Here is a 27,224-nt window from a genome sequence, read left to right as displayed (position 1 = left end):
AAAAAAACAACAAAAAACAAAATGAGGAATAGTATGAAACCGACGTCGGATGCCCAATTGTGTCGCAAAGCCGAAAAGATCTCAGATCACCGACGTCGACGGGTGCAGACTTTTCTGGCTGCACGGGGAACAAGACAAGGGCAGGTCGGTCATTTGACAAAAAGCAGACGGTGCCTTTTGCCGTTAATAATTGCGTGGCGTGGGCACGTGGGCCCCACTTATCCAAGTCGCGCTAATGATAACCCGAGGTGCGCACCGCAGTGGCAGACAGACTGGACGGTTGCCCCAACGGCTGTCAGTTCCGTAATTTCTCGCAACTTCCGGGGTCTGTTTCGTTTCCGAGTTACCCCTCCGCCCGCGAAAATTACCTTACGATCCCGGTTTCTGAGATTTTTTGGTAAACACACCCACCCGCAGAGACGCAGACTTTCTCTCACTAGACACTTTCTCTCTCTAAAGTTGAAGAATTTGGACCAGTTTAGAGCGAGAAAGGAAAAGAAAAGGAAAGGAAAGAGAAAAGCAATTGAGCAAATCGAGACGAGAGAATATTCAAATCGTGAGGCAGCGAAAAGTGGTGTGCTTTTGTTCGAATTGAATTGAATTGCTTCGTTTCAGAGAGGATTAGGGTTTGTCATTTGAATTGGGAGGAAGGAGGGAGGGGGAGTTTTGGGTTAGGGATTTAGGGTTTTTGGTGAAGAATTTGGAGAAGATGGCGGAGGTGGTGCTGCATATATACGATGTGACGAATAGTGGATCGGACAAGACGAATAGCACCATTCTGCAGATCAACAAGATCTTCAAAGACGGTATCGGCCTCGGCGGCATCTTCCACAGCGCCGTTCAGGTTCGTTCTCTCTCGTCTTTCTCGTGTGCTCGCGCTTGCTCGTGTATGAATGTATGTAATCTGGAGTTAGATATGTAAATTTTGTATTGCTAGTGTAATTTTGGAGTGCTGTGAATTTGGAAGAGAGATCTTGGTTTTCTTAGGCAATTGGAAATTTTCACTTTGATTCTGTGTGTGTATATGTTAATTGATTATAGAAATGACATGTTGATTATTTTTTGCTAATTAGTTACTACATTTCTTGATAAGTTGTTTATCTTGATGGAGATTTTGATCTGAATAGTGAAAATTTTCGCAAAATTTAGTTATATTTCTATTGGATTCTTGGTATCTAAGTACAGATGGGTTATTGAGTTTGCCTTTATTATTGTGCTTGCGATTTATCAGTGTTGAAATTTACTGCTTATGAGTTTGCCTTAGTAGATGTTTTGTGGTATGATGGAAGTGCCTTATTGTTGAATTTCATGGTCAGCCAAGAAGCTCTCTTTTACGAAGAATGACTAAAGTTTGGTTCTTTGTTTTGTTACATAAGACCTTTTAACTGCGAAAATTAACAGATTTGTATGTAGTTCCGTTTAATTACTTATTTTCATATGGTATCTTCTTTATCAGCAGAAAGTTCTGATCAAAATTGTTTATGCTTCATTTGACAGGTTTATGGTGAGGATGAATGGTCATTTGGGTATTGTGAACAAGGATCTGGTGTGTTTAGTTGCCCTTCTGGAAAAAATCCAATGTACACATATCGTGAAAGCATCGTCCTTGGGACAACAGATTGTTCGATCTTCAAGGTTAACCAAATCTTGAGGGAACTCAGTAGAGAGTGGCCTGGGTATTCGTATGACCTGTTAGCAAAAAACTGCAATCACTTTTGTGATGAGCTTTGTGAAAGGCTTGGGGTGCCAAAGCTTCCAGGTAACTTTGTGAGATCGTAGGGTTTACTGGCTATACTAAAGATTTATATGCTATGCAACTGAGTGTACTTGACCAACTATGTACAATGGTCAGTGATTTGTTCCTGTTTCATATATGGTGTATGTTATATTGAGATATTTTAATTGTGTTACTTCCTTTTGTTCAGTGACTTTGCTATTGATATGCAAGTTGGTTGTTGGTTGGTCGTAATCTTGGTCAACTTACAAAATTGATAAAAATGTTATGGTTACAAACTTGATGAGTCTAAGCTTAAGCTTTTTCTTAAGAATAAAAGAAATGTGCCTCTGAATTTGAAAATGTAGTCTTGTAAATAGATACATGGCATGTGTTCTTATAGCTTCTTTTACAGGTTGGGTTAATCGTTTTGCGCATGCTGGTGATGCTGCTATGGAAGTTGCAGGAAACACTGCAGTACGGGTGAGTTACTTTCAGAATGCATAACTTGTATAACCTTTTAGAATAACTTATCTTTCGGAGTCATTTCTGCTTATTGAAGTCTGGCATTGTCAGTTGATTGGATCTTCTTATGTAGAAGTATTAGTTTTGTTTCACAATCCCAATTATTACCATGGTATACATGATTCAGCTGCAGTTTTTATTGTAGGCATGTGTTTAGTGCATGGGTTTCAAGCACCAACCCTAGTTTTTGTAATGTGCCTTTTTTGTTTGGTCAATGGTTCTTCTAATATGCTAAATATCATATTCACGTGAACGTTTTATCATGGAAAAGGGTAATTTACAGCATAATAATCTGAAACATATCCAAGAGTCCCATGAACATACTTAGCACGGCCTACTTCTTTGTCGTCCTCTTTGCCTTGTGCTTACAGTTCACTTTACTTTGATAATACTTTGGCGAGTTACATGAGATGTGGATAACCATGCTTGCTTGACTTTGCCTCCAATCCTTCTGTTCGGCATTCAACTCATTGTTGGTGTGGCTTTAATGATAATTTGCATAATCACATGAAATTTGGTTACCTGTTACCACGGTTTACAATAATTTCTTATACTTTTGGTTGCTACAGTGCTTACAGTCTGATAGTTTTCTTGGGTCGTTGCAGTTTAGACAAGCGAAGACAGAGATTGTTACAGCTAGCAAAGTAGCATATCGTTTCCTTGTGGGTGTTACTAATAACGCCACAGCTTCTCCTGAGTCTGCAGGAAATTCAAACAGAGGTGCTCCTAGATTTCAAGCAGCTTGGTTTAAAAACCTAATCACCACAGGAGCAAAGCCATCTAGTAGTTCAGATCTAGAGACCAAGGAAGAAGATGCACTCCGGCAGCACCAGCAACCAGATGCAGAGCCGCCGCTGCAGCAGAATTCTAGGACATGGCAAAGTATGTAATTCCAAGGACACTTTGCCAATGTGCACTAGTCAAATCCAAGCAAGGGCCTTCGACGAGTCCCCTCGTCGTGTACCAATGAAAAGATTTCTTTTGTTTGTTGAACAGAATTATGCCCCATTCATGTCCCCAAAGAACTGGAATATATTCATTAGATTGCTCAGCTTGTAGTTGGTTTCATTAGATGATTTGATATATAGCTGAGTTTTCAAGAGAGTTAGGGAAGCTCTGATATGGTATTTGTTGAATGGTTAATTGTGCATATAAAATGATTTTCGCACACCATTTTCTCATCGGCCGCAAAATGCGGTTGATCAGCTGTATATTTATCAGAGCCCTCTGTAGTGTGGCTAGTTTTACGTAAATTATCTTATTTACTTGGAACATTCCTTTGAATTTGTTAGGATATCCAATCTAATTCACTCTTTTAACACCGATGGCTCGTTTGGTACCTATGAGCGGATTGAATTATATAATTTGGCGTATTTATTTGAGGTACGTCTTAGAAACGAAGAACATACATGGTAAGATGTAACACAAAATCAACAAGTTACTGGTAGACCGGCATAAATCACAATAATTTCATACCAGAAAAGATCTTAACATTATTGAAACTACATTAGTTTTGATACAATCCACAAAAAAATATCGGAAAGATGAGTCAGCTGATGCCTCAAGGTCATGAAATGTCACTGCACGTAAAAATATAGCAGCCCTCGACGGGAAAACAGAAGAAGAAAACACAAGAGCATGACATTGCAACATTCTTCAAGCCGAAGAAGATACGCGTGTTTATGATAAACACCTAGTACACATCCACGAAGTTATATACATAACACTGTTAACGAAATACAGCTGAGGGCTCTTCCAGTAACATGGCAGCTTGACTGAAATGTCCATCTACCGTCTTAGCATTCCATCGAGCACTAGTGTGCCTTCATGTGCATCCTCTGTGATCCGTAGAGATGAAACAGCCTGCGCCGCAATGAGCCCAGCTGCAAATCCGGTGGTACCCCAACCTCCATCCTCACAAAATGATTCAGGGTACTCTCTTCCATAAGGCCCAGAAGAGAGCGACCATTCACTGTTCCCTATGCCGCCCAACTTGTATCCCGATCTGTAAGCACTGGACACCCACCCAATCCCTTCGAGTGAACACTTTGCAGAGTCTTGATAAGGAAAGCGTGCCCTCCTTCCACCCATAAATAGGTCAACGTCGCTAGGACAATTCCAACGATTGAACACTTGATCTTTGTTCAGAACAATTTCACATGTTTCATCTGAGTCTTCTTCACCAAGTAGGACATGCAACGCAACAGCCTCGGCAATTGCAGCGCCTTCTTCATCAAGCCTCTGTTGCTCTTCTTTCTTCTTCTGTTTTTTCTTTTCTAGTTCAGAAATGATGGCTGCTGAAGTAGCAAGGGCTTTCTCCAAGCGCCTCTTCTTTTTTTCAGCCTGCTTTTGACGATCCAATTCGTCCTTCACCTGCTTTTTCTTAACTTTTCTCACAACAGGTTGCAATTTATTACACTCCATGTTATCCATTCAACTAACAACCTCCAAAACGTTGCCTTTGTTTAACTTGCCGAGAATTCCCCTAAAGTGTATACATTTTCCTATAACTGTGTTCCCTTAATTTTCTATATTAGTAAATAAACTTAATTATCTTCTTGTTGAAAACTAATATAATTACTATAATCCTAACAACTACACCCACTCAGGTCCGTAAGAGTACCTCATTTTGCGAATGATGCAATCCCAAACTGAAACAACAGGTGACAACCGAAGGGAAAACCGATATGCACTCACAGATCCACCCCTCGGCATCATTCTTCCTAATTTCCCACAACCCTTGCATTTACCCATCTTGAGCATACCAGAGGAACTGATCATCCAATACCAAATGTGGAAGCACTAACGAAACTTTGTTCCAAACAGCTCACATGGCCTTCCCTGCTGCAGACATAGTAAAGAGAGTAACAAGTTAAACCAAAACTTCTACCTCAGTAAACATTAAAATGCACACATAAAAGTAACGAAATAAATAAACAAATAAGACACAGTTAACAGACGTGCAACCCGTCTTGTAAGGGTGTCTGAACATCGACAATCAAACACCACAACCAACACCGAAAGAACCCAATTGAAAACATTTCAGAAAGCAGTTCAATTCCAATTTCAGTTTTGGGAATCTAAAAACAACTTATCCGATCTTCTCAATGAAAGCAAAAGATAACAAAAAATAGACACAAATATCATTATCCAAAGAAACAACACATAATATCAAGATCATAGCCCAAAAGACTTAGCCGACCACAACAAGGAAGAAAACACCTCTTAATCACGACCATGAACATAGCGCGCTGCGCCATTGAAAACGAAAATAGACACTCACAGGCAGAAGCACATGCAACAAATGCAAGCAACATAAAACAGGAATGCATCCTCCCCAACATATGCCTAACCCCAACAATCATCATAACTAAAAGTGAAGTCAAGCTTCCCAGGAAAGAGACCTGAATAACCGAAAACTGGATCTAAATAACGTCGTCATAGTCTCATAGACCTTGCAAGCTAGATCCAAAATCCCAACAAACACTGAGTTAACAATCATTTGATTAAGTGTAAAGATACACATCGGATACTTGTTAGTCATAAAGCTCTGGATCAAAGAGTAGAGAAAAAGCTCACAAAAACAAGAGATACCAATCGAGTCAACTCCGTAAACCGGCTTCGATTATGAATTACAAAACAACACCAATCCAATTAATCCAATCGTAATTGTATAGGTGAGATGATGAAATAACACACAAAAAACCGACGAATAAGCTCTCTCACTCAATTCAATAACCACAAATTGAACTTCCACTCCATTTTCTCATCATCCAAACAGACTCTAGTATCCAATTCGTTCAAATCCACACTAAACCAGATAGATCCGTACAAAAAATCAGCACAGCTTCACAAATCCGTACAAATAACAGCGTGATCTAATCAATTCCGATACGGCAGCATCAAATTCAAACACCAATCAATCCAGATCCAATAAAAAACTAATCCAAACAGATAAATCGAAACAAAAATCAACAACTAAATCCAAATTCAAATACACGAAATCAAAAACGTACAGAGAGAGAAAGCGAACCAGATTGAAATCAAAGGTAGAGGAAAGGGCCTCAAGCTCGGAATCTCATCCGTGGAATGACGAAATCGGAAAAAAAAAAAATGGGGAAGGAATCGGATTCCTGAGGGAGAAACAGAGGACGGAAGAAACAGGGAGTTGGTGTTTGTTTTGATTTTGATAACCGACCGACCAGAGAGAGAGAGAGAGAGAGAGATTAAAGTTGAAGGGGGTCATCGTGTAATTTAAGTATTGGTTGGGGACACGTGGCGGGAGGACGGGGGAGTTGATCTTTGAAAGGGTAAAAATCTGGAATATCTGTCTTTTCTTTGGTCTTTAGGGATTAGGTTCAGTTCATGGGTTTGTTGGGGGGCGAGGCAATCTGTGGGTGCCCACTTGCTTTCCGTCAAAGCGTTTCTATTGGCTTGTTTATTTGACGGTGTGGATTACAGATCTGAAGATTATGGATTTGGATCGACGGTGAGGATTCTAGTACAGGAATAAGAAGGGGGGGGGGCTGTGATGTAGATGGGGTAATGGCAGAAGGCCTCTACATCGGGCCTACTCCTAGGTATAAGGAGGTGGGACTCAATAAATATCAGATCTGCTTTCAAATAACTTGTAACGCATACGAACATCTTGTAAAAACTCAAACAACAACTGAGTTTTATTGCATTAAGTGAAGTTGGTTTCATGAATTCTAGAACGTCAAAGCAGGCTTGCGTCAAGTACGTCATATTTTCCCTTACAATCTCTTTCTAAACTTTCTTATATCTTTCTCTACCTCTTTTTTTCTAAAATCTCTATCACCTACAAAGATATTGTAAAAGCTAAAAAATGGCAAATTTTTAACCAAAAAAAATAGGAGCAATAACTCACACTTTTTAATTGTATTTGCAAATTTCCACACAAAGTCGTCATAAAAATAGTTTTGGTGACATTTTCATCGTATCATAGGTTAATGTTTTAGATGTTCTGACCGAAAATTTCCATTCAGGCTACGTTCTTGCCTCCACTGTTATTTTTAATCGGTTTTACAAATTTTTACAAAAAAATAATCATAAAGTCAAATTTCGTACAATTTTGAATGAATCAATTTGCAAATTTTGATGTGTAAAATTATTAATTGGTATGACGAAGGTTAATTATGCTCATTAATTTACACAATCCTTGTTGAAGTGTTATTTTTGTCACGGAATGAGATCCACTTCTGATTTCTTTGTACAGAGCGTAAGAAATTCGGATCATTCGAGAGACAGGAAAGAGATCTGAGTCGTTCAATTTTTTATTTTTTATTATTATTATTATTATTATTATTATTATTATTATTGTAAAGTGGGTTAGTAAGATTGGCTAATAAGAGTCATCTCTTGGTCCGCAAGCTCAGGACATAGAGATGCTGAGTGGGTCTTAAATTCTCAATCATTGTCTCCAAGCAAGTTCATCCCTAACAAATGAGTTGGCCCAAAGTCCACTTTTCCATCCTAGTCCACCCAAAACCCACTCCACCCCACCCAATAGGCTGGCCTAAAGTGAAGGTCAGCTTTGAGCCCACCACATAATGGACTAAGCAAGAAACAGAGTCATATGAAGTTTGCCATGTGAACCCTTTTCTTTATTGCGCCAGGCACGTAGAAAACACGCTCACGTGGCCGTGTGTTGTCGACAACTCGTAGAGGGGGTCTTGCCGTGCAGGCGCACTACAAGATGCTGGGCGTGGGATACGTGGCACATCCATGTTCGTTGGATTTCCAACGATAAAAAAAAAAATGAAATTCAAACCCAACGGCTAGTGACATGGCATAATCTGGACCGTTCGATTTATGATCAACAATCCATATTTTTTGGTAAAAAAACTTGAAAAATAAATAAATAAATGTCAGAAATTAATAAATTCTTTTGTTATAAATAAATAAATGTCAGAAATTAATAAATTCTTTTGTTATAAATAAAGAAAATGTCAGAAATTAAAAATACAATTATTCTTTTATAATAATATTTTAATAAAAATTGATTAGGCTATTTAATTTAGAAGTAGAAATGCACTTCATCGATTACTATTTATTTGGATGGATTGAATAGACCCAACTTGATTTTTAGGGTGGGGTTGCTGTTACAACAACTCATCCTTTTGCTCAATAGTCGACGATCACTCGCAGTCGCAGAGTCCCCAGACTCCCCACCAAAATGTTCACCTTCATCGCCTTCCTTTCGTTTTGATGATCCCACCTGATCTCATCATCCAAGGGCCACAAAAGCCGCAATGCTCTCTCTTCAACTCCTCCCCGCCCTCCTCAGCCCCAAGCCTTCCTCCCTCACCGCCGCAAACCCACCAAAAACCTTTAAACCCAAAACCCTAAAACCCAAACCTTCTCCCACCTTCACAGTCCGCGCCATCCTCCAATACAACAGGAAGCCCCAATTGTCCGGCGATACCCCCCGCGTCGTCGTCATCACCTCTGGAAAAGGAGGCGTTGGCAAGACCACGACCACCGCCAATGTCGGCCTCTCCCTCGCCCGCCTCGGCTTCTCCGTGGTTGCCATCGACGCCGACGTCGGCCTCCGCAACCTGGACCTCCTCCTCGGCCTCGAGAACCGCGTCAACTACACCGTCGTTGAGGTGCTCAACGGCGACTGCCGCCTCGACCAGGCGCTTGTCAGGGACAAGCGCTGGTCCAACTTCGAATTGCTCTGCATCTCAAAGCCCCGGTCCAAATTGCCGATGGGGTTCGGCGGAAAGGCCCTGGTCTGGGTCGTCGACGCTTTGAAAGCCAGGCAAGAGGGCTGCCCGGACTTCATCCTCATTGACTGCCCCGCCGGAATCGACGCCGGCTTCATCACCGCCATTACGCCGGCCAATGAGGCCGTGCTGGTGACCACGCCGGATATCACAAGCTTGAGAGACGCTGACAGAGTCATTGGGCTGCTGGAGTGTGATGGAATTAGGGATATAAAGATGATGGTGAACCGGGTCCGGACAGATATGATCAAAGGGGAGGACATGATGTCGGTGCTCGATGTGCAGGAGATGTTGGGATTGGCATTGTTGGGGATGATTCCGGAGGACACGGAGGTCATCAGAAGCACCAACAGAGGGTACCCTCTGGTTTTGAATAGGCCGCCCACATTGGCAGGACTGGCCTTCGAGCAGGCAGCGTGGAGGCTTGTTGAGCAGGATAGTATGCAGGCTGTCATGGTGGAGGAAGAGCCCAAGAAGCGCGGCTTCTTCTCGTTTTTCGGAGGGTAGAAAGTGCTGCAATTTTGAAGCTTGCAAGTATTGTTTTGCTTGTGTTTTTTATCTGCAGATGAATGTTCAGGAGTGGAGGGAAATTGAGTGAAGCTGTGTACAGAGTAAGTCAGTTCAATTTTGTGATTGTGTCTCTGTTAGTGATCGCTAGAATTATAGATTTCTAGTTTTTATTTTTAGGGAATGCAAGGATTAGTGTGATGTATTTACATTGATTGAGAAACAAGTAAAATTGGTACCTCTCTTTCGATTATTCGTATTGAAAAGTTCATGCTTGATCTTTGCCATTGATGAATTTGTTATCGAATGGCTCTCTTTTTCGTCGCACCGATTCAAATGCTTAACTTCCAACCCAATCACTTTCATCGCTTGGCTTCCGCTTCTCCTCTTCACTACAGAGTTCTTATGGTGTCGATTTCATCTTCTTGAAACGTTCACAATAAGTTTTCCGGACAGTATGTTTCGATTATATGGTGATCTCTTTCAGCCAAAGTCGAAGCTTTTGCTTTTGCTTCCTCCAAACGACCACTTTAGTAACCTTTTTCTTCCTGTATACGAAAGAGTAGTTCCGAACGGGTCACATACTTTGCATCTCCGGTTTGTGGTGTGCCTCAGTCTCCAAATTTAGTGATGAATCTATGGAGAAGCAGAGCAGTGGAGCAAGACCCTTTCGACGGATCATAATGTTATGAGATTAGTTATAAGAAGATTGAGTACCTGCTCCAAGCGTTAAAACAACGATTTCCCGATGAGGCTTGTTCAATATTTGTGATACTAACATATCTACCACATCACCCTGTAAAGCCACCAAACCTCATGTTCAACAATCTTCAAATCATCCGGTTACCAGAATCCTTCGTAGGTAACCATTTGGAGCACGAACGAGTTTTCGTTTGATCCTGACGTGTGAATTTTTATCTTTTAAAGTCATATTTTGCGTGCAATTCAGAAACAATTGTGTTCTAAACAATTTGAAAACATTGGTATTACCAGAGAAGGGATGTATTCAGATGGCGGGCTCCCTCCCTTCCACATACATTCTGGACATCTATTTCTCTAGCAGCATAAACCTGACATCATACACCATTTCATTTGGCTCTTTAGCTATAAGACAACCCAAGGACTCTGCCAAGGCAACTTACATCTGCGACTACGACATGATCTGCACCACGGGGACATCGGCGAAGTCATCCTTCAGTGCTGCTAAACGACTGCGTATCACCAATCAGTCTAGCGCAATTATATGAATCGTGCTAGTGATACCAGAAACTGCTTAAAGGGATTCTGCATTGTTCTCATCTTGAGTGAATACCTGTACGTACGAGGCTGGAATACGACCATAAGAGACTTGACAGGGAACCTCGGGCGTGCAGCTTGAATAACTGCACTAAATTCTGTTGGATGATGAGCGTAATCGTCATATATACAGTTGCACACAATCTACAAACTCGACCTCGCACAACTGCTAGACTAATAATTTGGAATTCAGATTTACAGTTTCTAGTCGAAGTTTTCGGTGTTATAACATTACACACCTAAAGAACTTCTAATTGCTTCAAATCAAATACCAATTAGCAGAGATGTACTCACACGGGAATTCCGACGGACTTTGCATACAAAATCTCAGCATTGTTATGGGGAACAGAATTTGAAACAACCGCAGCTCCAGGTAATCTCGAGGCGCCACTCCCTTGTGTGTTAGCCACCGAATGGCCTGTGTGCAACAATGCCCCTGCTTCCTGCAGCCCGTCCATGAAGCTACTCCAAGCAATATCCGAGCCGCTAACCTCATAACCCTACGAAAAAATTCAAAGAAAAAAGTGTTGAATTCAAGAAACCTAAAAATTGCGCAGTTCTATGTAGTCTATTACACTCATTGAAATTGACCCAAGTCAAATGACATTGGAATAATTCCATCACGTTTTTATTGTTTCCTGAACTAAGGAATTGCACTGTTTTCTTTCATTTTCTGTCATTTGCCAACATTTTCTCAGCAACCAAACAGAGAATTAAGGCTTCAATCAAGCTTCACTTTACCTGTTGCAGGGCAACCATGGGCAGCGCAGACAATCCGCAACCTCCAGTCCCCACAAAGTGAATCAAGCCCTTTTTCGTTTCTCAAACCACCGGATTATCGATAACTATCTTTCGAGAACGCCGCCGAGATTGAGATGCTGCCGCGGCTATTTTTACTCGAGGATCGCACGGATTTCGACATTCGATTGCTTTTGCACTGGACAAAGCTCTCCCTGATAAATATCTAGAAGTCGATCTTCGATCTCCGGATGATATTGGCCGGAAAATGGAGGGTTTTGGGCGTTGATTTTGCCGGGAAATCCATTGGTGTGACACTGACACAGATTTTCCCGGGAAAGTAACGGCTTTTGAAGTTGGATCGTGGATTCCTAGATATAGAAATGGATAGTTTAACAATCTGAAATGGGCTGTAAAGCCCATTACATCGGCCCAATAACTCCCAATCCTTCTTTATTACTTAAGTTAATATCCAAAAGGCCCAGTTTACCTTTTTTATTTTTTAACTTCAAACAATGTGTTTTATTTTCTGTAATTTTTATTATCTAAATCAATACAGTCAAGTGTATAGCTTCTTTTCACTGTAAATTTTGCTCGAATTAAAAAATAATCACTAATTAAAACAAAAGGAAAATATGGTTACAAGACAACGGTATTCATTATTATTTATCTTCGCTTGTAAGTGAAATTTTTTAAATTCAACTCTCATAAATAATGAGTGCAATACCATATGTGGCGTTCTAGTTGTGTGGCATAGTGACTTAGCTCAAATACCTTATCGCCTAATAAATTATCGTTGTATAAAAAATAAAAATAAATACTATTGCATTACGAGCACCACATTATTTTTACCTCCACACACGCACCCGATTCATTAAAATGGACAAAACAAAATACTAATTTTATAATGATATTACTCAATTTAGCATGCTATTATTATTATTATTATTTTTTTTTTTTTTATTTATTTTTGTGAAAACTTTCGGCTTGTTAATTTGATTGAGCAATAACACCACCACACGTGGCAAAAGCTTTTCGTGAATTCATTACTCTGGGCCTGAGGCTGTGAGGCAGTAGGAGACCAACTGACCAACGTGGTCCCAATTCCAAAGGCCCCCAACCGAAATTTGCTTGTCAATTTATTTGGTCCCACGGTGGTGAATTTCCGCCGACCTTGACCACATCAAACCAAATATTTGAAATTATGATTTTCTTTTTTATTTTTAAGGAAAAGGTTTTAAATTTGATTTCGTTAAAAATGAATTTAAATCATATTATTGTGATTAGTTCAGTTAAAAGTGAATTTAAATCATATTATTATGATTAGTTCAGTGTAAAATTTAGTACAAATAATATTAAAAAAAAAAGATAAAAGAATATTAACCAACAAAATGAAAACTTTTCAAACAATCACTAGTCATATAAAGTCAGATGCGTAACAAGATACTTTTACCTAATGGATAACTCTAATTTCCTACTGGTAAAAGAAGGAAAAGGACTTGCACCAAAGATATTATGGTATTCCAAACCATGCACTCATAAGCTGATTATGCTTAATTAACGCTTGTTTTGTAAGTATTTTTAAATGGTTGAAAGTGTTTAGAAAAAATGTTTTTGAGTTTCAAAAGTACTTGAAGTGTTTCCTGCTAGAAATACTAGTTTTGTGTTTCTTGTTGGAAATACTTCAAGTGCTTTTCCAAAATTAACTTGCATTTTTACTAAAATTTGATTCCAAAAACATTTTATTTAAAAACGATTTTTGTCGTTTAAAAGCACTTGTCAAACGAGTTATTCGAATAGTTTGGATAATCCAAGTCCAATCTAGATCAATTGCGAGTTAATTCGAACTTAAGTATAGAAGTGGAACACATCGTTCTAGTTAACTCGGCTAAATATACGTCTATTAGGCTAAACTAAAATTGAGTTTACGTCAACTTAATCAAGTTACTCACATATCATAAAAAGCAAATTAAATAATTAGATTGGAGTTGGATTCACGTCTCAACCAGCCGTCCGACAAAAATTACATCCTTTGTACGAATTCGTTTTTTGAACAACAAATAGTTTCTCCCTCGATTGGAAGTCAACTGTATATATTAATCCAATTATATTCAAATTATTGGAGTCTTACATCATCATTTGTGACACAAAACGCACGAGACTCCACACGTCGAGCAATGGCATGACCAAACAAAATGGACAAAACGCGGTAGCTTCATGACGCAACAGCACACACACGATATGAATTAGGTTAACTATATGCACGGTTGAGTTGAGTCAGCACCACGAAACCTAGAGTTTGGAGTATGACCTCCATACAATACGTAGCCTCAAAATATTGGATGTATATCTGAGTAACTATAGTTACTATACTTTATTTCATGTCACAAGCTTTTGCATAATTGAATGGGAAGAGTTCCGGTCAAAGCCGCATGACGTTAAAATTTGATCCAACGGTTATAATTATTATAATTTTTAAAAAAGTTCTTTGTTTGTAGCCGTTTGATCAAATTTAAACGATCTGGATCACTTGATTCTAAACATTTGATGGAAGAGATCTCCTCTCTTCCCCGATTGAATCACACATAAACCCTATTTATTCGAAAAGGACATGATTAAAATTCAAAATTGTTCAAACTCAATCACACTTTGATTTTATTTATTATAAGCGATATTACTTACTCGTAATTAGACCAAATTGAGAGACGTAGTTTAAATTGAAACACAATAAAGTTGGAAAAAAATAATATCATATCTACTTGATATGAACACGACTCATTCTTATTTTTTCTTTGAAATTATACACACACACACACACACTCACTTTTTTATGTTTATTAGTTAGAGATGTCCGTTTTGCGTCGCAAGCCTTGACGCAACAAAAAACTTGCTTGTTTGTGATCAAAGGCCACGAGTTCGAGTTGCAGAAATAGCGCTGTATAAGATAGACATTCATCTCCCGACTCTCAAAAAGTAGAGAATTTTATTGATTTGAGGTCGTCTTTTTTTATCAGTTGAAGATATTCCTGTGAGATTATTTTATGGAGGAGTATTGAATGTTTTATTACAAGCTTTCGACGCGTGGGCTGCATGTCCAATTTTCTACAAAAGCATACCTACCAAACACAAGCTCCTCCATCCTTCATTGATCTTTAACCAACATAAACCAAACCTAAATCTTGACCTTTTCGGGTGTCAATCTAGCTACTTAACGGATAAATAGGTTTTAGATTACTCATTAGAAAAATAGAAGTGGCCTCCAACTAAAATCAATTTGATGGCTTAGAAGAAGAAAAAGTTCCAATCAATTTTCCTAGTTAGTGAAAACATGATTACTTACGTTTACTATGGAGCAACTAGCTAGTTTGCAAGATGTTTATGTCGTATCTGACTAGATATAACTTTTTTTTTTATTATCAATAAAACTCCCTTCGTACTGGTGAGATTTAAAAAACCTAAAAACTAGCTCGCAATATGCATGATGAGGCCTAACTCACAGTAATTCCTTGTAAGTTGTATACATATGAACGAACGTCTAAATCTAAAGTTAAGCTCTTCCCCAAAATGTTTCATGCATAAAATGTATAAATTAAATTCGAAGCAGTCCTTCCAAATATTCTCTTAATTTGCACATACAATTGTAAGTTTTGTACGAGTTTGTTCGACAATAGATGTAACACTCATAAATAAACGAATGTTTTAAGATGATAGCTTCGAACTCTCTATCTCTTTAATAATAATATTTTTTAAACAAAATTAATAAATGGTCTAAAGATAAGTCTTCCCTCAGTCCTCATCGCATTTCATGCACAGTTAGAAGTAACATTTTTAAAAACGTCGGCGAAAGTGATAGCATATTTGATCATGGATGTGATAATCCATGAACTAACTTAACCTTTTGACCTATAAAATTGTAATCAAAAGGGCATCAGGCTAAGTTTGACCTCAGGACAGCAGGCAATATGTAGTTTCAGGGCGGACGACATTTAACCACATAAAGTAATAAAAAATGAAGAGGAATAAAACACAATCATGCACCTTTGGACATAAAAAAAAAAATTTAACCCTAACATAGTATTTAAAATATTAATTTTTTAAAGACTAAAACGTAGTCAATGACCATAGGATTGCTACTTAGCACTACAGGGTAATGATATTCCTCTTTACTTGTAAGTGAGAGATTTTAGGTTCAATTTTCGTCAAAGGAGAATTTAAACCACATTATTACTAGTTTATTGTGAGACTTAACCTATCCCACTATCTTAACGTAGATAATATCGTTTGTTCTAAAAATAAAATAAAAACATAATCAAGGACTACTTTTACCCTCTATGACCTTACGTGGCGTTAGAAAATGCACCCTTCACTACTCATTTAAATATTAACTTGTGTACAACTGAAAAATGGTGGTCCAACGACATGGTACGTAAGTGGAACAAAATACACAAATGCCTTCTTTCTTCATTGCAAAATATACACTCAGCAGATTGGCAAAACATACAAAGATATGCAAGTAGGCTGGCTGAGCCATGCATGTAACACACTATTGATCACAAAAACACATTTAATTTATCTCTATCATTTTTTTTACACTGAAAATTTCGATCTAGTTATAAGCCCTTGTATGCTTTGATTCTCCTATCGATCTCCTTTTCCAATTCTTCTAGTCCTCCCACTTCTTCGAGTTCCTACAACCGCAAATTACACAGTAAATAAAAAATAATAGACTTGAAATTAGTCAAGTTGATGAAATCAATTTGTTTCTCCATTTGCACTCAAGTTCGATATTAAAAACAATATTTTCAAGACAGGGACAAAGTTGATGACTAACCTTAGGTCCAAGAAACAAACCATATGGAACACCCTCGAACTTCTCCGAGTGGTGGAGCTGAGGGTCCAAAACATCCAAATCAAAACAAAATCTTGACAGTTAAATTCAGTTTAACAGAAATTCATACTTAAATGCCTAATCATGTTATTAATCAATAATTATGGGCGCAAATTAATATGATAAGTACGTAAATTAATACGATAAGTATTATTTCATAGTGTGCGTTTGTGTATGGGAGAGAGGATCCTCTCCGGATTTATTTTGTAGGGATCCTCACATCCTAACTGATTGCATCATACAATCAATTTTCGTTAGGTACTATTTGTGTTTAATTTTAAATAAAAAATCAAATAATTTCTGACTGCACGATGTATAATAAATAGCTAAAATATGAAAATCTTCAAAATCTCCACAATTTGAATCCGAATGAGATCCAAATCCGTATGGGGTATAGTTTACCTGATGAGCTGCAGCAACCTTTCGCAAATAGGGCACGTCGGCTATTGGCCCCACTGGGAATCTTTTATGCACTAGGCCATCGTGGACAAACATATACGCCATCCCAAACACCGTAATTCCAAGGCCCTGTCGTTTCAAGTCAATATATTAACAGCAGAAATTAGATTAATTAATTTAATTAATTATGATTAAAGTCAGAAATTGTTATTAGCACTTCAAAATTCTCATTTTATATTCCAAATTTCTCTATTTAAAAAGAAAAATACATTTAAAATGAGATTTTTGAAGTGTTAATAACACTTCTTTTAAGATCGTTAATAGAACAGTAAACACATGTATTCATAAAGATACTGGAAGGAAGTGGGAGACTTACAGCACCAAAACAAAGGCCAGGAACAAGGCCTTTGTGGAAGAAACCATAACTGAGAAGGGCTATTGCCGGAAGGGCGTTGATTATCGCAAACACGTCGTTAAGCTCGAACGGACCTTCTCTGGGTCGGTGGTGCGACTGCATTGAAGTTCATCGCGTAGTTTAAATTAGTTTATAGTAGAATGTCGCTCGTATTAAAAACATATTCGTATCAACCATATCAAATACTGTCTGGTTGCTAAGAGGGAATTATTGGATCATCTTTCTCCGATGAAGAGGCGAAACATAATCAAATTGAATTTGCGACAGGTATTTGAAATCTTAGTAAAAGACTGGATTTGTTATTGCATGTTTGCTTCTCGAAAACGAAAGAAAATAGTAAAAATTCAATCTTTTGGGTTCCTAAGAAGTGAAAAGAAGCCAAATTTGAAGGTACAAACCTCGTGCATATGCCATAAGGAAGCGTGCCAAAGAGCTTTATGTGCCCATCTTGCCCAAAACTCCATTCCCACCTAGAAACATACAAAACCAAATTCAACTTAGCATTTTCCCCAATTGAGAAGTTGTCTTAGGACTACTTATGAATGAAGCACTTCTGCTTATAAGCGTTTCTGATATAACTGTATTATTTTTATCGGAAATCTAAATGATTCCTTGAGGACGCTTGAAAGTGCTTCTATAGAAAGCGCTTGCATGAACCAGAAGCAGTTTAAACTCTTGCTTGTAGCATAGAATATTGCTTTTGGTAAAAAAGAAGCGGTGAGTGAACTTACAGCAGCACCAACAGATAGAGCAAATGTACCCAGCATTTCAGACAATGGCACAGTCCCACCCTATGAACAAAATAAAATATATAAAAAATAATAATAATCTATGATTTTTTGTGGGATTTATAATTTTGAGAGCAGAGAGAAATTTTAAAACTTGGAAATTTAAAAATTTACCTCCATTTGCCAGTAAAATCTGTAGTAAACAGCCATGACAGCCATGGAAGTAATCCCTAAGCTGGACATCACGGCAGCGACAAGATACGCGAACCTCTCCGATTTCTTCCTCGACAGCCTCTCCGCCACGCGAACCGACGGAATTACAATTGGAATCTGAGAATCGGCGGCTTCCGGGGATTTTCCGGCGGAATTGTCGAGGTTGGTTATCTGTTTTTGGTCCTCCATCACTACATAGACGGTGAAACAGAGTTTCCGGCGAGCCCTGTGGAGTGCTGACTTCTGGTGGCGGAGATTTGGGAAGAAGACGGTGGTGCGGTTGGGTTTTGGGAGGTGGTAGGAGGAGGAGTGGATTAGGCGGAAGGGGGTGGGGGTTGTGACGGCGAAGAGTCCGACCGCCATGGAAGTATACTTGTTGGTGGTGAGGCTGAGCGTTGAGATAGAGAGAGAGTTGAAGGTGGGTGGAATTGGAGTCAGGGGAGACCACAAGTTTCTGTCCCTCAAAACTTACAATACGCAACCATAACGTCTTTAAATACTAGTCGAATGAAGAGGTTGACTGACACACGAAATGGTAAATAACGTGTTATTATACAAATAGTGAGATATAAGTGTTAAAAAGTAAAATTTTCCACCACTTACGTAAAAACACATAATGTACCATCTATATTTCCGTCACAATATAAAATTTCTCACTCGAATGGACAAAAGTCACAAAAACTTTTAAAGAAATGATGCCAGTCGGCCAAATTACTGCAAACCATTCACGTGGCCAAAATTAGTCAATTTAGTTTCCGAGATTAGCGTGATTACGATCTGATGTATGAAGTGTTGTAATATAAGTGACTAGACATTAAACAATTAAACGTACCTCTAATTATGTCATAATATTTGGTATGTCATACTGTTTTCTCAATGGACTAACAAATTTCTCATTAAGTAGGTAGTGAACGAGAGAAAAAGAGGAGTGTAAAATCTTACTAGTTAGTGAGTGATTTTATTTTTGTAATGAATGGGATAGTATTTTCTCCAATTTATTATAATTTTCAAAATAGAAATCTGAACTGAAGTTTTATTACTTTTTTTAACACTACTTTAATTAGCTGACATAACTCACATATAAAATTAGCAAAACACATGAAATATAAAAGGGAAACAAACGGTTTGAATATGGCATGCCACTTTGGTAATTTAGTGTGAACAAGAAGGGTGAGAATTAGAAAAGCGGGGATGCAATTTGTTAGGCAAGAGAAAAAAAACTAACATAAAACAAATTTATCGGATCACGTGTCAATCTAATAAGATATTATTAAGCGTAAAATGATTATGCGCATAACAATACATTAATAGATAAAAAATACACCATAAAAATTAATCCGTTATATAAATTATTCTCCCTTCTCCGGGCAAGGTCTAAGAAATGTGAGGCTGATGGGCCACCGAAGGATTGCGAAGAAGAAGACAGCGAATCACAGCAACATGTTGATACAAAACGACACCGGGTTGGCCCTTTTTGGGGTTCCAGTTTGCTATCTGTTTGGATAATGCCACGTAGCAGTTTGCGTATTCACACACTAACGGATCGAGCACATTTCGGGATTTTAATTGGCGGGGAATGTTGGGCTCGACGGGTAGGTAGGTACCGTGGCAAATTTCTAGTAGTCGAAGACCGACACGTGGACAATCTGCTGATAACGGGAGTCAATGGTCATTAATTTGTTTTGTCCATAATTACGAGAAAGCAAAAAAAAAAAAAAAAAAAAAAAAAACGTGCATGCATTAATTTCTGGCCGAAAAAGATACCTTTGGAAGGCCCATTAAGCCCAATGGGCCTCGCCAGAGAGGGAGGAAAATAGGGAGTGATGTTAACCGGGTCTTCAACTTTATGGTTTGCAAGTCGGGTTTATTTGCCCCGGTTTTAACTTGAATTAAAGCTTTCATTTCGCCCGTCCATTTTAATCTGACAGTTCTTATTATATCTCTTTTCTACAAATTAATAAAACATTAATTATCAATCAAAATCCTATGAAATTACCAATTTAACCCTCTAATTAAATCAAAAAATGAATAAGAAATATGAGGCAGAAATGTAATTTCACACAATCAAATTTTTCTTTTTTTTTTAAAACCTCACCTACATATAATCCTAATATATCTCTAATTAAAATATATATATATATAAAATAAAAAATAAAAAAAAAACTTCCCAGTCCTACATTTTCTATCACTCTCTTCCTATCTCCTTCTATTTCAAAAACAAAAATAAAAAAATTTTCCACACATTTTATGTATGCCCATACGCTAGTGTGTATATAATATAATATAAAATGTGTAATTAGTGATGTGCATTAGAGAAATTTTTTAACCCCATCGAATTGAGCCCAAAGGCCCAAAGAGCTTCAACTTTGGCACTGTATCTCACTTCTCTTTAGATTAGCTACTTCCAAGGTTTTAAATGGTTAGCGCCTTGCAAAGGCTTAGCGCCCAGACGTTTATGCTATTTTTTAATTTTCATTGAAATTAACAAATGATATATAAATAAGTATCTAATTAATTTTTTTTTTAAAGTACATAATTGTATTGAGATACATAAATTATAAAATAAATTGACATATATTATAAAGTATTAGCACATATTAAAACATGAGAAACTAGTACATAATATGTGTTTATCCAAGTATTCAACAAATTTCTTACAATTTATTGAAAATAAAAATGCAAATTGAAAGTTATCGATTTTTTGTCTAAGTGAGAGTCACCACCTAGCAAATTAAGTATAGACATAATTTCTTAATTTTCAAACACCTACAATTAATCGAGACGATGATTAATCGTCTAGCAACTAGCCATGACCTAAACGACGCTAAGCAAAAACGTGGCCTAAATGGAACTAAGCGGAAATTTTTGAAACGGTGATTGCTTTTAGCAAGGCCGTTTTCACAAGCGACCCACTTCCTTGAAAAACAATAAGCGAGTTAAAGTCATGTCCCTTATCTGTTTTAACCACTCAATGAACATAGAAGGGCTGTCCTAAAATCATGGCAAAAACCTCTCCACTAATGTCAACAATCTCAAATCATGGCAATTACACCTAATTCACGATTGACTATCTTCTTATTTACTTGTCTATTGTAACTGCTAACTGATTATTCTTTTGTTAAATGACTTGTTTTCTGTTACTTTGGAACAGTCAAAACTGTATTTAATACTTGTAAATTCTTTTTGTGAAATATATAAAATGATATATATTTCTCTTTACTCTATTTGTACAACACTGCAGTATTCTTTGTATTCGATAAAGGATTGAAAGCTCTTTTTGGGGACTTATAGAGGAGTCTTAGCCTCTTTTTGGATTTTTACAGATCGCCCATCAATAAGGATTGCCAATAACATGACTTGAGCGCGAAGGGATTCATGAATCAAACCAAGGTAAGATGAAGACACAAGGCGCTAAGGCTACAAGACCCATACTTTTAAGGAAAGCTGAACTTTCCTTGCACGTAATGGTTTAATTTGTTCACTTACATGGATTTAATTCCCTTTAATTCTAGGTATTAATTATGATGAGTTGAATATTTGGCATACCAAATACATACGGTAAATTTTCAAAAGGTGGTTAGTTATTATTTCGTATCCGTCCCTTCGGTCTTCATTCAGATATCTTACCATGTGTAGGAAATCCATTGCACCCCTATAAATAAACTTCCACATCCTTCCTCCTTGCACTAAAACATTATTCAACAACTCCTCTTTTTTCAAACGATGGAGACCTCCTCAAAATTCCATGTAAGTTCTCTTGCTTTCCACCACTATTTCAATTACTTTTTTGTTAATTTGCTTGTTTTCTGGGTTCAATCTTTAGTGATGTCATTTTTGTTTGTCAAATTTTAAAATAACCGGTCAATGATCCAACACCGATATTATCTCTAAATTAACTACCACCGGATGACCTAGTAGTTGGTGATGAATACTAGTCCTGTATTTGACACGGCAGGTCCAGAGTTTTGATTCTCACCATTGGTGTGTCACATGATGGTGGTCAAAGAAGATTAAAATGACTTTGTGAGTCTAATTACAAATAAAATACATGGTTTTGTTGCTAATTACACTGTAGCCTTTTAGAAACAAAAACATTTATTTTATTTGTAATTTTTTTTTTATCAATTTTTCCGATATGGGATTTTCAAAATCATTCCCAGATGATTTTTTTCTTTCTTTTTTTAAATATGATATTTTATTTTAATCTAAACTAAATTATTGGGAGGGGATGATCTAGCCAACGAGGGCTAGTTTGTTCCCGTATGTTTCGCTTAGAAGGCTAATTCCTTTTTTTCTGTTATTATTAACAAATTTATGTCGTTTTAAACAATTACAGGTTGCTTCTGCGATTATTGTTGCGCTGGGATTATTCTTCCTAACAGCGGCAGAATGTCGAAAACCGGTTTCGGGCACGATCAATTACTCGGCCATAAACTGTAGAAAACATAGTGCTCTTTTGACCGACTTTGGAGCCGTTGGAGACGGAAAAACTTCCAACACAAAGGCCTTTAAGGCTGCCGTTGGTCATCTAAGTCAGCTTGCATCCGACGGCGGAGCGCAGCTTATTGTGCCGCCGGGAAGGTGGCTCACCGGAAGCTTCAACCTCACTAGCCACTTTACCCTCTTCCTCCAAAAGGATGCCGTGATTCTTGCGACTCAGGTTTGTATTTCTTCCCTTTTTTTGTCAATATTTCTTCAGTTATTACCTTTTTTTGGTAGATATTTTGGGCTCGATCGTAATTAGAAGAAGTTATATATAACCGACGCATATTTATGGTGATTGGACAATCGCGTAATCAAATTTTTTTTCGTGTATATTTATCAATTGGTCACTATTTCACTGAACTTATATTTTTGTCATACTTTTGATGAACACAGGATGAGTCAGAGTGGCCTCATCTTCCAGTACTGCCTTCATATGGGAGAGGCAGAGATGCCCCCGGTGGAAGGTTCAGCAGTCTCGTCTTCGGAACAAACCTCACCGACGTTGTAATTACCGGTAACAACGGCACAATCGACGGCCAAGGTGCTTCTTGGTGGGCAAAGTTCAAACAAGGTCACTTGACCCTCACCCGACCATACATGATCGAGATCATGTACTCTAATCAGATTCAAATTTCTAATCTCACTTTGGTCAATTCCCCTTCGTGGTTTGTCCATCCCATATACAGCAGGTAATGTGCCCCTTGTTTTATAATCAATGCACGACGGTCGCATCGACATGTAGTGGTACTCACGTGACAATGTGACGGCTGTTCTAAAAAATTTCTCGCACTATACATGCATATATAATATGAAGGAAAACTATTGAAAATGGTTTGAAAACTTCGAGTTTTAACGATAAGGACAAAATAAAGGGTAAAGTGAATAGTACAATGATTGACTTTTTAGTGTAAAAATGTAATCTTTCGTTAAAGTGAACAGTACCAGGATGTTTTCGTTAAAGTTCCCTATATATTATGTGTATTTGTCAATGTGTTCGTTAAAGTTCCCTATATATTATGTGTATTTGTCAATGTGCTTTAACATTAATCTGGGTTAAATTTTGCAGCAATATAACAATCCAAGGGCTCACAATCCTTGCACCAGTTGATTCTCCCAACACCGATGGGATTGACCCAGGTTCCTAATTTTTGCTACCACTTAATTTGTTCTTGTTGTTGGTCATTAGTGCTTAATTGGGAAATAAACATGGTTAATAAGCTCTTAATCTCACCCTTTTTGTTTGCTTAATTTTCAGATTCTTGTTCACAAACAAGAATCGAAGACTGCTACATTGTCTCTGGAGATGACTGCATTGCAGTTAAGAGTGGATGGGACGAATACGGAATCAAAGTAGGAATCCCAACGGAGCACCTTGTGATCAGAAGGCTCACTTGCATTTCACCTGACAGTGCCACCATTGCCCTAGGTAGTGAAATGTCGGGTGGAATCCACGATGTTAGAGCTGAGGACATCACAGCCATTGACACTCAATCGAGTGTGAGGATCAAAACTGCCGTAGGAAGAGGAGCTTATGTCAAAGACATTTATGTGAGAAGAATGACCTTGAAGACAATGAAGTATGTCTTTTGGATGACCGGCTCTTATGGATCGCACCCTGACCCCAGCTTTGATCCTAAAGCGTTGCCTGAGATTACAAACATCAATTACAAGCAGGTTGTGGCAGAAAATGTTACTTATTCCGCAAGGCTGGACGGAATCCCTAATGATCCTTTTAAGGGAATTTGCATTTCGAATGTGACCATCACACTAACTGAGAAGCCGAAAAAATTGCAATGGAACTGCACTAATGTTGAGGGAATCACAAGTAATGTGACCCCAAAGGCGTGCGATTTGTTGCCCGAGCAGAAAGAAGTGGTTGATTGTGCTTTCCCTGAGGATAGGTTGGCGATCGAGGATGTTAAGTTGGTGACTTGCTCTGCAAGCACCCCCTTCTTCTGAGTGTATTAGATGGGAATTCTTATACTAAAAGAACATTGCAGTATGAACTTTAATAACCATAAAAAAAATTTCGTTATTTCTGTTTCTGCAGACTATTTATGCTCCATCGTTTTACTAATTAATCACCACAAGCAAACAGTCTTAATTGGTGGAAAACTAAGAAAATTAACAATCTCAACTGCATAAAACGAATGTACAAGAAATCTCTGTTCTGTTGGGAAGATTTCCGATTATTCCATTTGCCTTTGGATGAAAATCCCTGATTGATGAATGTTATGTCTGGAGAGAGTTTCAGGATTATTCGTTTAACTTCAACGGAGTTTCAGGATTACTGTTTTAACTTCAACACGATTTTCTTGTAGCGATTTTGCAGCTGCTTTGCACGTTTGTTTTTCTAGGGATCCGATCACCTGGTCTTGCAGAAGCTCTCTTCTCAGCAAATAGAACGAGAAGAAGTTTGTCTCTTAAGCCATTGATCCTTCTCATTGCAGAGAAAAAAAATGAAACATAATATATTCAAAAATTAGGCAGAAAATCAAGTTCGTATCTGCAAATTTGGGCTAATTGAAAGGAAATACTTGTCCTTAAATTGCAAAGCAGCAAGCCACGCAGCTCAAGCATGTGAATAACTTCTCCCAATCGAGGCCTATGTTCTGAATCGGGATCAACACAACGAAGAGCAACCAAAAGTACACTTTTGAGTTCCTCCGAAGATGGCTTCTCCGGCATTTGAGGGTCAACCACGCAAGCAATTTTCTATCCGGCAACCATGGATTCTAACCAGTCAACCAGATATGGCTGCAGTTGAGTAGTCATTATGTAAGTATCACACATTTGAACGAAAAAAAACAAACCCTTACATGTTTCGAAATTAAGAACTCATACTTAGACTGCGATCTGTAGGGCTCCTCCCCGTTATGATCTCCATTACGAGTACTCCAAAGCTATAAATATCGGATTTCTCAGTGAAAGCACCAGTAGAAGCATATTCCGGAGCAATGTAACTGAACTTTCATGCAATTCAAGAACGATAAGAAAATCATCGACAACTAACAATTAATAATGTTCCAATAGTGAACATCAGCAGGCATATGCATACGGATTTTTCCGCCAACTAACCCTAATGATTCCATTATAGTGATTCCCCACTCAGGACTGTAGAGCTTTGCAAGGCCAAATTCGGAGACCTTAGGATCCCATTGGTGATCAAGCAGCACATTGCTAGATATTAGGCTTCTACGTAGGATTTTCGGTTCAATATCCTCGTGCAGGTAGGCCAATCTGCAAAAACATCACTTGAAATCATATGACCACAAGTTCGTGTGTTGAATAAAATCATTAGCTGACTAGTCCAAAGAGCATTCATGGAGCCAGTGGTGCAGACATTTGTTATCTACATATTCATGCACAAGCAATCTACTGCGAGGAAAATCAAATCATTAGCTGTCTTTCGAACATCTAAAATTGTGCCATGTCGAAAAATTCTCTTACCTGTACACTCTTTCGATGCGGTATCGAAGCAACTTGTCGAGATTTTTGTGCCTCACAATCGCTGCTGTGAAGTCCTCAACTTGGAATCTGTTGATTTATACAGAATATGTAGCATTCACCTTGACAATAATCACCGAAAATATATAGATTCGATAAACTTGAGTACCTGTCACTCACTAGCCTCTTCACTGCCGCGCAAGTATCGGACAGAATGCCATGATAAACAACTCCATAGTCCCCTTTGTCAATCAGATTTTGTTTGGAATGTCCATTCGCGGCAACCTCAAGCTCCTTGAGACTAAACTTACTGCCCCCCCCCACACATCCTTAACCATTTGCGAGCGCACAGAAACCGGTCCCAACTCCATCACATTACCATTTCGGATTCTCCCACTAGCCTTATTGCATGACAACTGATCGGAAAACACACGCCCGTGCTGCTGCAGCTTCCCGCTGTTCATCTCAATCTCAGACATGTTTAGCGAGAGCAGCCTCTGCTCCAGGGACGAATTACAATAAACATTGTGTGTGGTTTTGGAAACAATGGGATTGGGGAAACGAAAGTTGGATTTGGAGGATTTTCGTCGACAGTAATAACTGTGAATAGAGTGATTAGAGTGATAACTGTGAATAGAGCTATGAAGATGACAAGCAAATCCCATAATTTGACTCCGCAAAATAAGGTAAAATAAAATGGAACGGTGAAAAATATGTAACAAATGGTATAGGAATGACTTAGGTATTTATAGGAAAAAAAATTCAAATTCCAACGGTGACCCGACGATAGTATGAGGTTGCTGGCTGGCGTCATGCTGATGCTAGATGGCCGTTGGCATTCAAATGGAATGAGCTGGAGGGCTGGCAAAATGTCAAGCTTGACATTCTGACGCTAGAGGGATAGGTTAGTTGGCTGGTTGGAAATGGCTAGCCCGCTAGCTTAATTTGCGGGTTTTGGTTTGGTGGAGCCACAAACCCTTTGGCCTAATTTTCTGTTAAATATGATTTTCATGTCATTCCGAGTTATTTTTAGTCTATGACATTTTGACCGAGTTGGTTGGAAATGGCCTTAGATCTTATGGCGCGTTTACTAATCCGTAATCAAATTGAGAGGAATTGG

At 38.3% G+C, this 27,224-nt stretch overlaps 6 protein-coding genes across 8 annotated transcripts; 3 read left to right on the top strand and 3 right to left on the bottom strand.

The window, feature by feature from the left end:
* Window positions 1-276: 276 nt before the first annotated feature.
* On the top strand, window positions 277-3,407 carry LOC103958220 (deSI-like protein At4g17486). The gene is made up of 4 exons (XM_009370465.3): window positions 277-844; window positions 1,498-1,759; window positions 2,130-2,197; window positions 2,845-3,407. The coding sequence occupies exons 1-4, from the start codon at window positions 710-712 to the stop codon at window positions 3,127-3,129; spliced, it is 750 nt and encodes a 249-aa protein (XP_009368740.2). The 5' UTR covers window positions 277-709; the 3' UTR covers window positions 3,130-3,407.
* A 277-nt stretch (window positions 3,408-3,684) lies between these two features.
* LOC103958217 lies at window positions 3,685-6,455 on the bottom strand. 2 transcript variants are annotated; one of them, XM_009370461.3, is made up of 2 exons: window positions 6,273-6,455; window positions 3,685-5,083 (listed from the first exon to the last, which is right to left on the bottom strand). In XM_009370461.3, exon 2 carries the CDS (start codon window positions 4,670-4,672, stop codon window positions 4,028-4,030), a length of 645 nt encoding a protein of 214 aa, XP_009368736.3. In that variant the 5' UTR covers window positions 4,673-5,083; window positions 6,273-6,455; the 3' UTR covers window positions 3,685-4,027. The 2 variants fall into 2 exon arrangements, with proteins under 2 accessions (XP_009368736.3, XP_018505635.2); XM_018650119.2 differs by having other exon boundaries at window positions 3,685-5,080.
* Window positions 6,456-8,367: 1,912 nt separating this feature from the next.
* Window positions 8,368-9,748, top strand: LOC103958218 (septum site-determining protein minD homolog, chloroplastic-like). The gene has a single exon (XM_048564894.1). The coding sequence runs from the start codon at window positions 8,512-8,514 to the stop codon at window positions 9,493-9,495; it is 984 nt and encodes a 327-aa protein (XP_048420851.1). The 5' UTR covers window positions 8,368-8,511; the 3' UTR covers window positions 9,496-9,748.
* Window positions 9,749-10,223: 475 nt separating this feature from the next.
* On the bottom strand, window positions 10,224-11,879 carry LOC108868011 (UDP-N-acetylmuramate--L-alanine ligase-like). Of its 2 annotated transcripts, none has more exons than XR_007251302.1 (3): window positions 11,533-11,879; window positions 10,638-11,291; window positions 10,224-10,565 (listed from the first exon to the last, which is right to left on the bottom strand). XR_007251302.1 is itself a non-coding variant. In XM_048565799.1 (3 exons), exons 1-3 carry the CDS (start codon window positions 11,548-11,550, stop codon window positions 10,883-10,885), a joined length of 231 nt encoding a protein of 76 aa, XP_048421756.1. In that variant the 5' UTR covers window positions 11,551-11,879; the 3' UTR covers window positions 10,844-10,882. The 2 variants fall into 2 exon arrangements, 1 of the variants encoding a protein (XP_048421756.1); XM_048565799.1 differs by lacking the exon at window positions 10,224-10,565 and having other exon boundaries at window positions 10,844-10,889; window positions 11,086-11,291.
* Window positions 11,880-15,970: 4,091 nt separating this feature from the next.
* On the bottom strand, window positions 15,971-18,647 carry LOC103958212 (beta-carotene hydroxylase 2, chloroplastic). The gene is made up of 7 exons (XM_009370455.3): window positions 18,134-18,647; window positions 17,963-18,022; window positions 17,630-17,701; window positions 17,193-17,327; window positions 16,820-16,945; window positions 16,361-16,417; window positions 15,971-16,217 (listed from the first exon to the last, which is right to left on the bottom strand). The coding sequence occupies exons 1-7, from the start codon at window positions 18,533-18,535 to the stop codon at window positions 16,140-16,142; spliced, it is 930 nt and encodes a 309-aa protein (XP_009368730.2). The 5' UTR covers window positions 18,536-18,647; the 3' UTR covers window positions 15,971-16,139.
* Window positions 18,648-21,772: 3,125 nt separating this feature from the next.
* On the top strand, window positions 21,773-24,663 carry LOC103958214 (probable polygalacturonase). The gene is made up of 5 exons (XM_009370456.3): window positions 21,773-21,919; window positions 22,509-22,832; window positions 23,051-23,346; window positions 23,724-23,794; window positions 23,913-24,663. The coding sequence occupies exons 1-5, from the start codon at window positions 21,896-21,898 to the stop codon at window positions 24,614-24,616; spliced, it is 1,419 nt and encodes a 472-aa protein (XP_009368731.2). The 5' UTR covers window positions 21,773-21,895; the 3' UTR covers window positions 24,617-24,663.
* The last annotated feature ends 2,561 nt before the right edge of the window (window positions 24,664-27,224 follow it).

This window comes from the organism of the source record quoted next, unplaced genomic scaffold (genome assembly GCF_019419815.1).
Source record: "Pyrus x bretschneideri cultivar Hongxiangsu unplaced genomic scaffold, Pyrus_bretschneideri_v1 Contig4, whole genome shotgun sequence".
In the NCBI taxonomy this organism is placed as follows: domain Eukaryota; kingdom Viridiplantae; phylum Streptophyta; class Magnoliopsida; order Rosales; family Rosaceae; genus Pyrus; species Pyrus x bretschneideri.
This window is presented reverse-complemented; position numbering and strand designations above follow the sequence as displayed.

What these genes read in the sequence shown, in the direction of transcription:
- LOC103958220 (XM_009370465.3), top strand. Translation starts at nt 710, where the DNA reads ATGGCGGAGGTGGTGCTGCATATATACGATGTGACGAATAGTGGATCG. An exon ending in TCTTCCACAGCGCCGTTCAG is followed by an intron (nt 845 to 1,497) that starts GTTCGTTCTCTC and finishes TTCATTTGACAG; the next exon opens with GTTTATGGTGAGGATGAATG. An exon ending in TGGGGTGCCAAAGCTTCCAG is followed by an intron (nt 1,760 to 2,129) that starts GTAACTTTGTGA and finishes CTTCTTTTACAG; the next exon opens with GTTGGGTTAATCGTTTTGCG.
- LOC103958212 (XM_009370455.3), bottom strand. Translation starts at nt 18,535, where the DNA reads ATGGCGGTCGGACTCTTCGCCGTCACAACCCCCACCCCCTTCCGCCTA. An exon ending in CTCTATCTGTTGGTGCTGCT is followed by an intron (nt 17,702 to 17,962) that starts GTAAGTTCACTC and finishes GTATGTTTCTAG; the next exon opens with GTGGGAATGGAGTTTTGGGC. An exon ending in CTGGCCTTTGTTTTGGTGCT is followed by an intron (nt 16,946 to 17,192) that starts GTAAGTCTCCCA and finishes TTGAAACGACAG; the next exon opens with GGCCTTGGAATTACGGTGTT.
- LOC103958214 (XM_009370456.3), top strand. Translation starts at nt 21,896, where the DNA reads ATGGAGACCTCCTCAAAATTCCAT. An exon ending in AGACCTCCTCAAAATTCCAT is followed by an intron (nt 21,920 to 22,508) that starts GTAAGTTCTCTT and finishes AAACAATTACAG; the next exon opens with GTTGCTTCTGCGATTATTGT. An exon ending in GTCCATCCCATATACAGCAG is followed by an intron (nt 23,347 to 23,723) that starts GTAATGTGCCCC and finishes TAAATTTTGCAG; the next exon opens with CAATATAACAATCCAAGGGC.
- LOC103958217 (XM_009370461.3), bottom strand. Translation starts at nt 4,672, where the DNA reads ATGGATAACATGGAGTGTAATAAATTGCAACCTGTTGTGAGAAAAGTT.
- LOC103958218 (XM_048564894.1), top strand. Translation starts at nt 8,512, where the DNA reads ATGCTCTCTCTTCAACTCCTCCCCGCCCTCCTCAGCCCCAAGCCTTCC.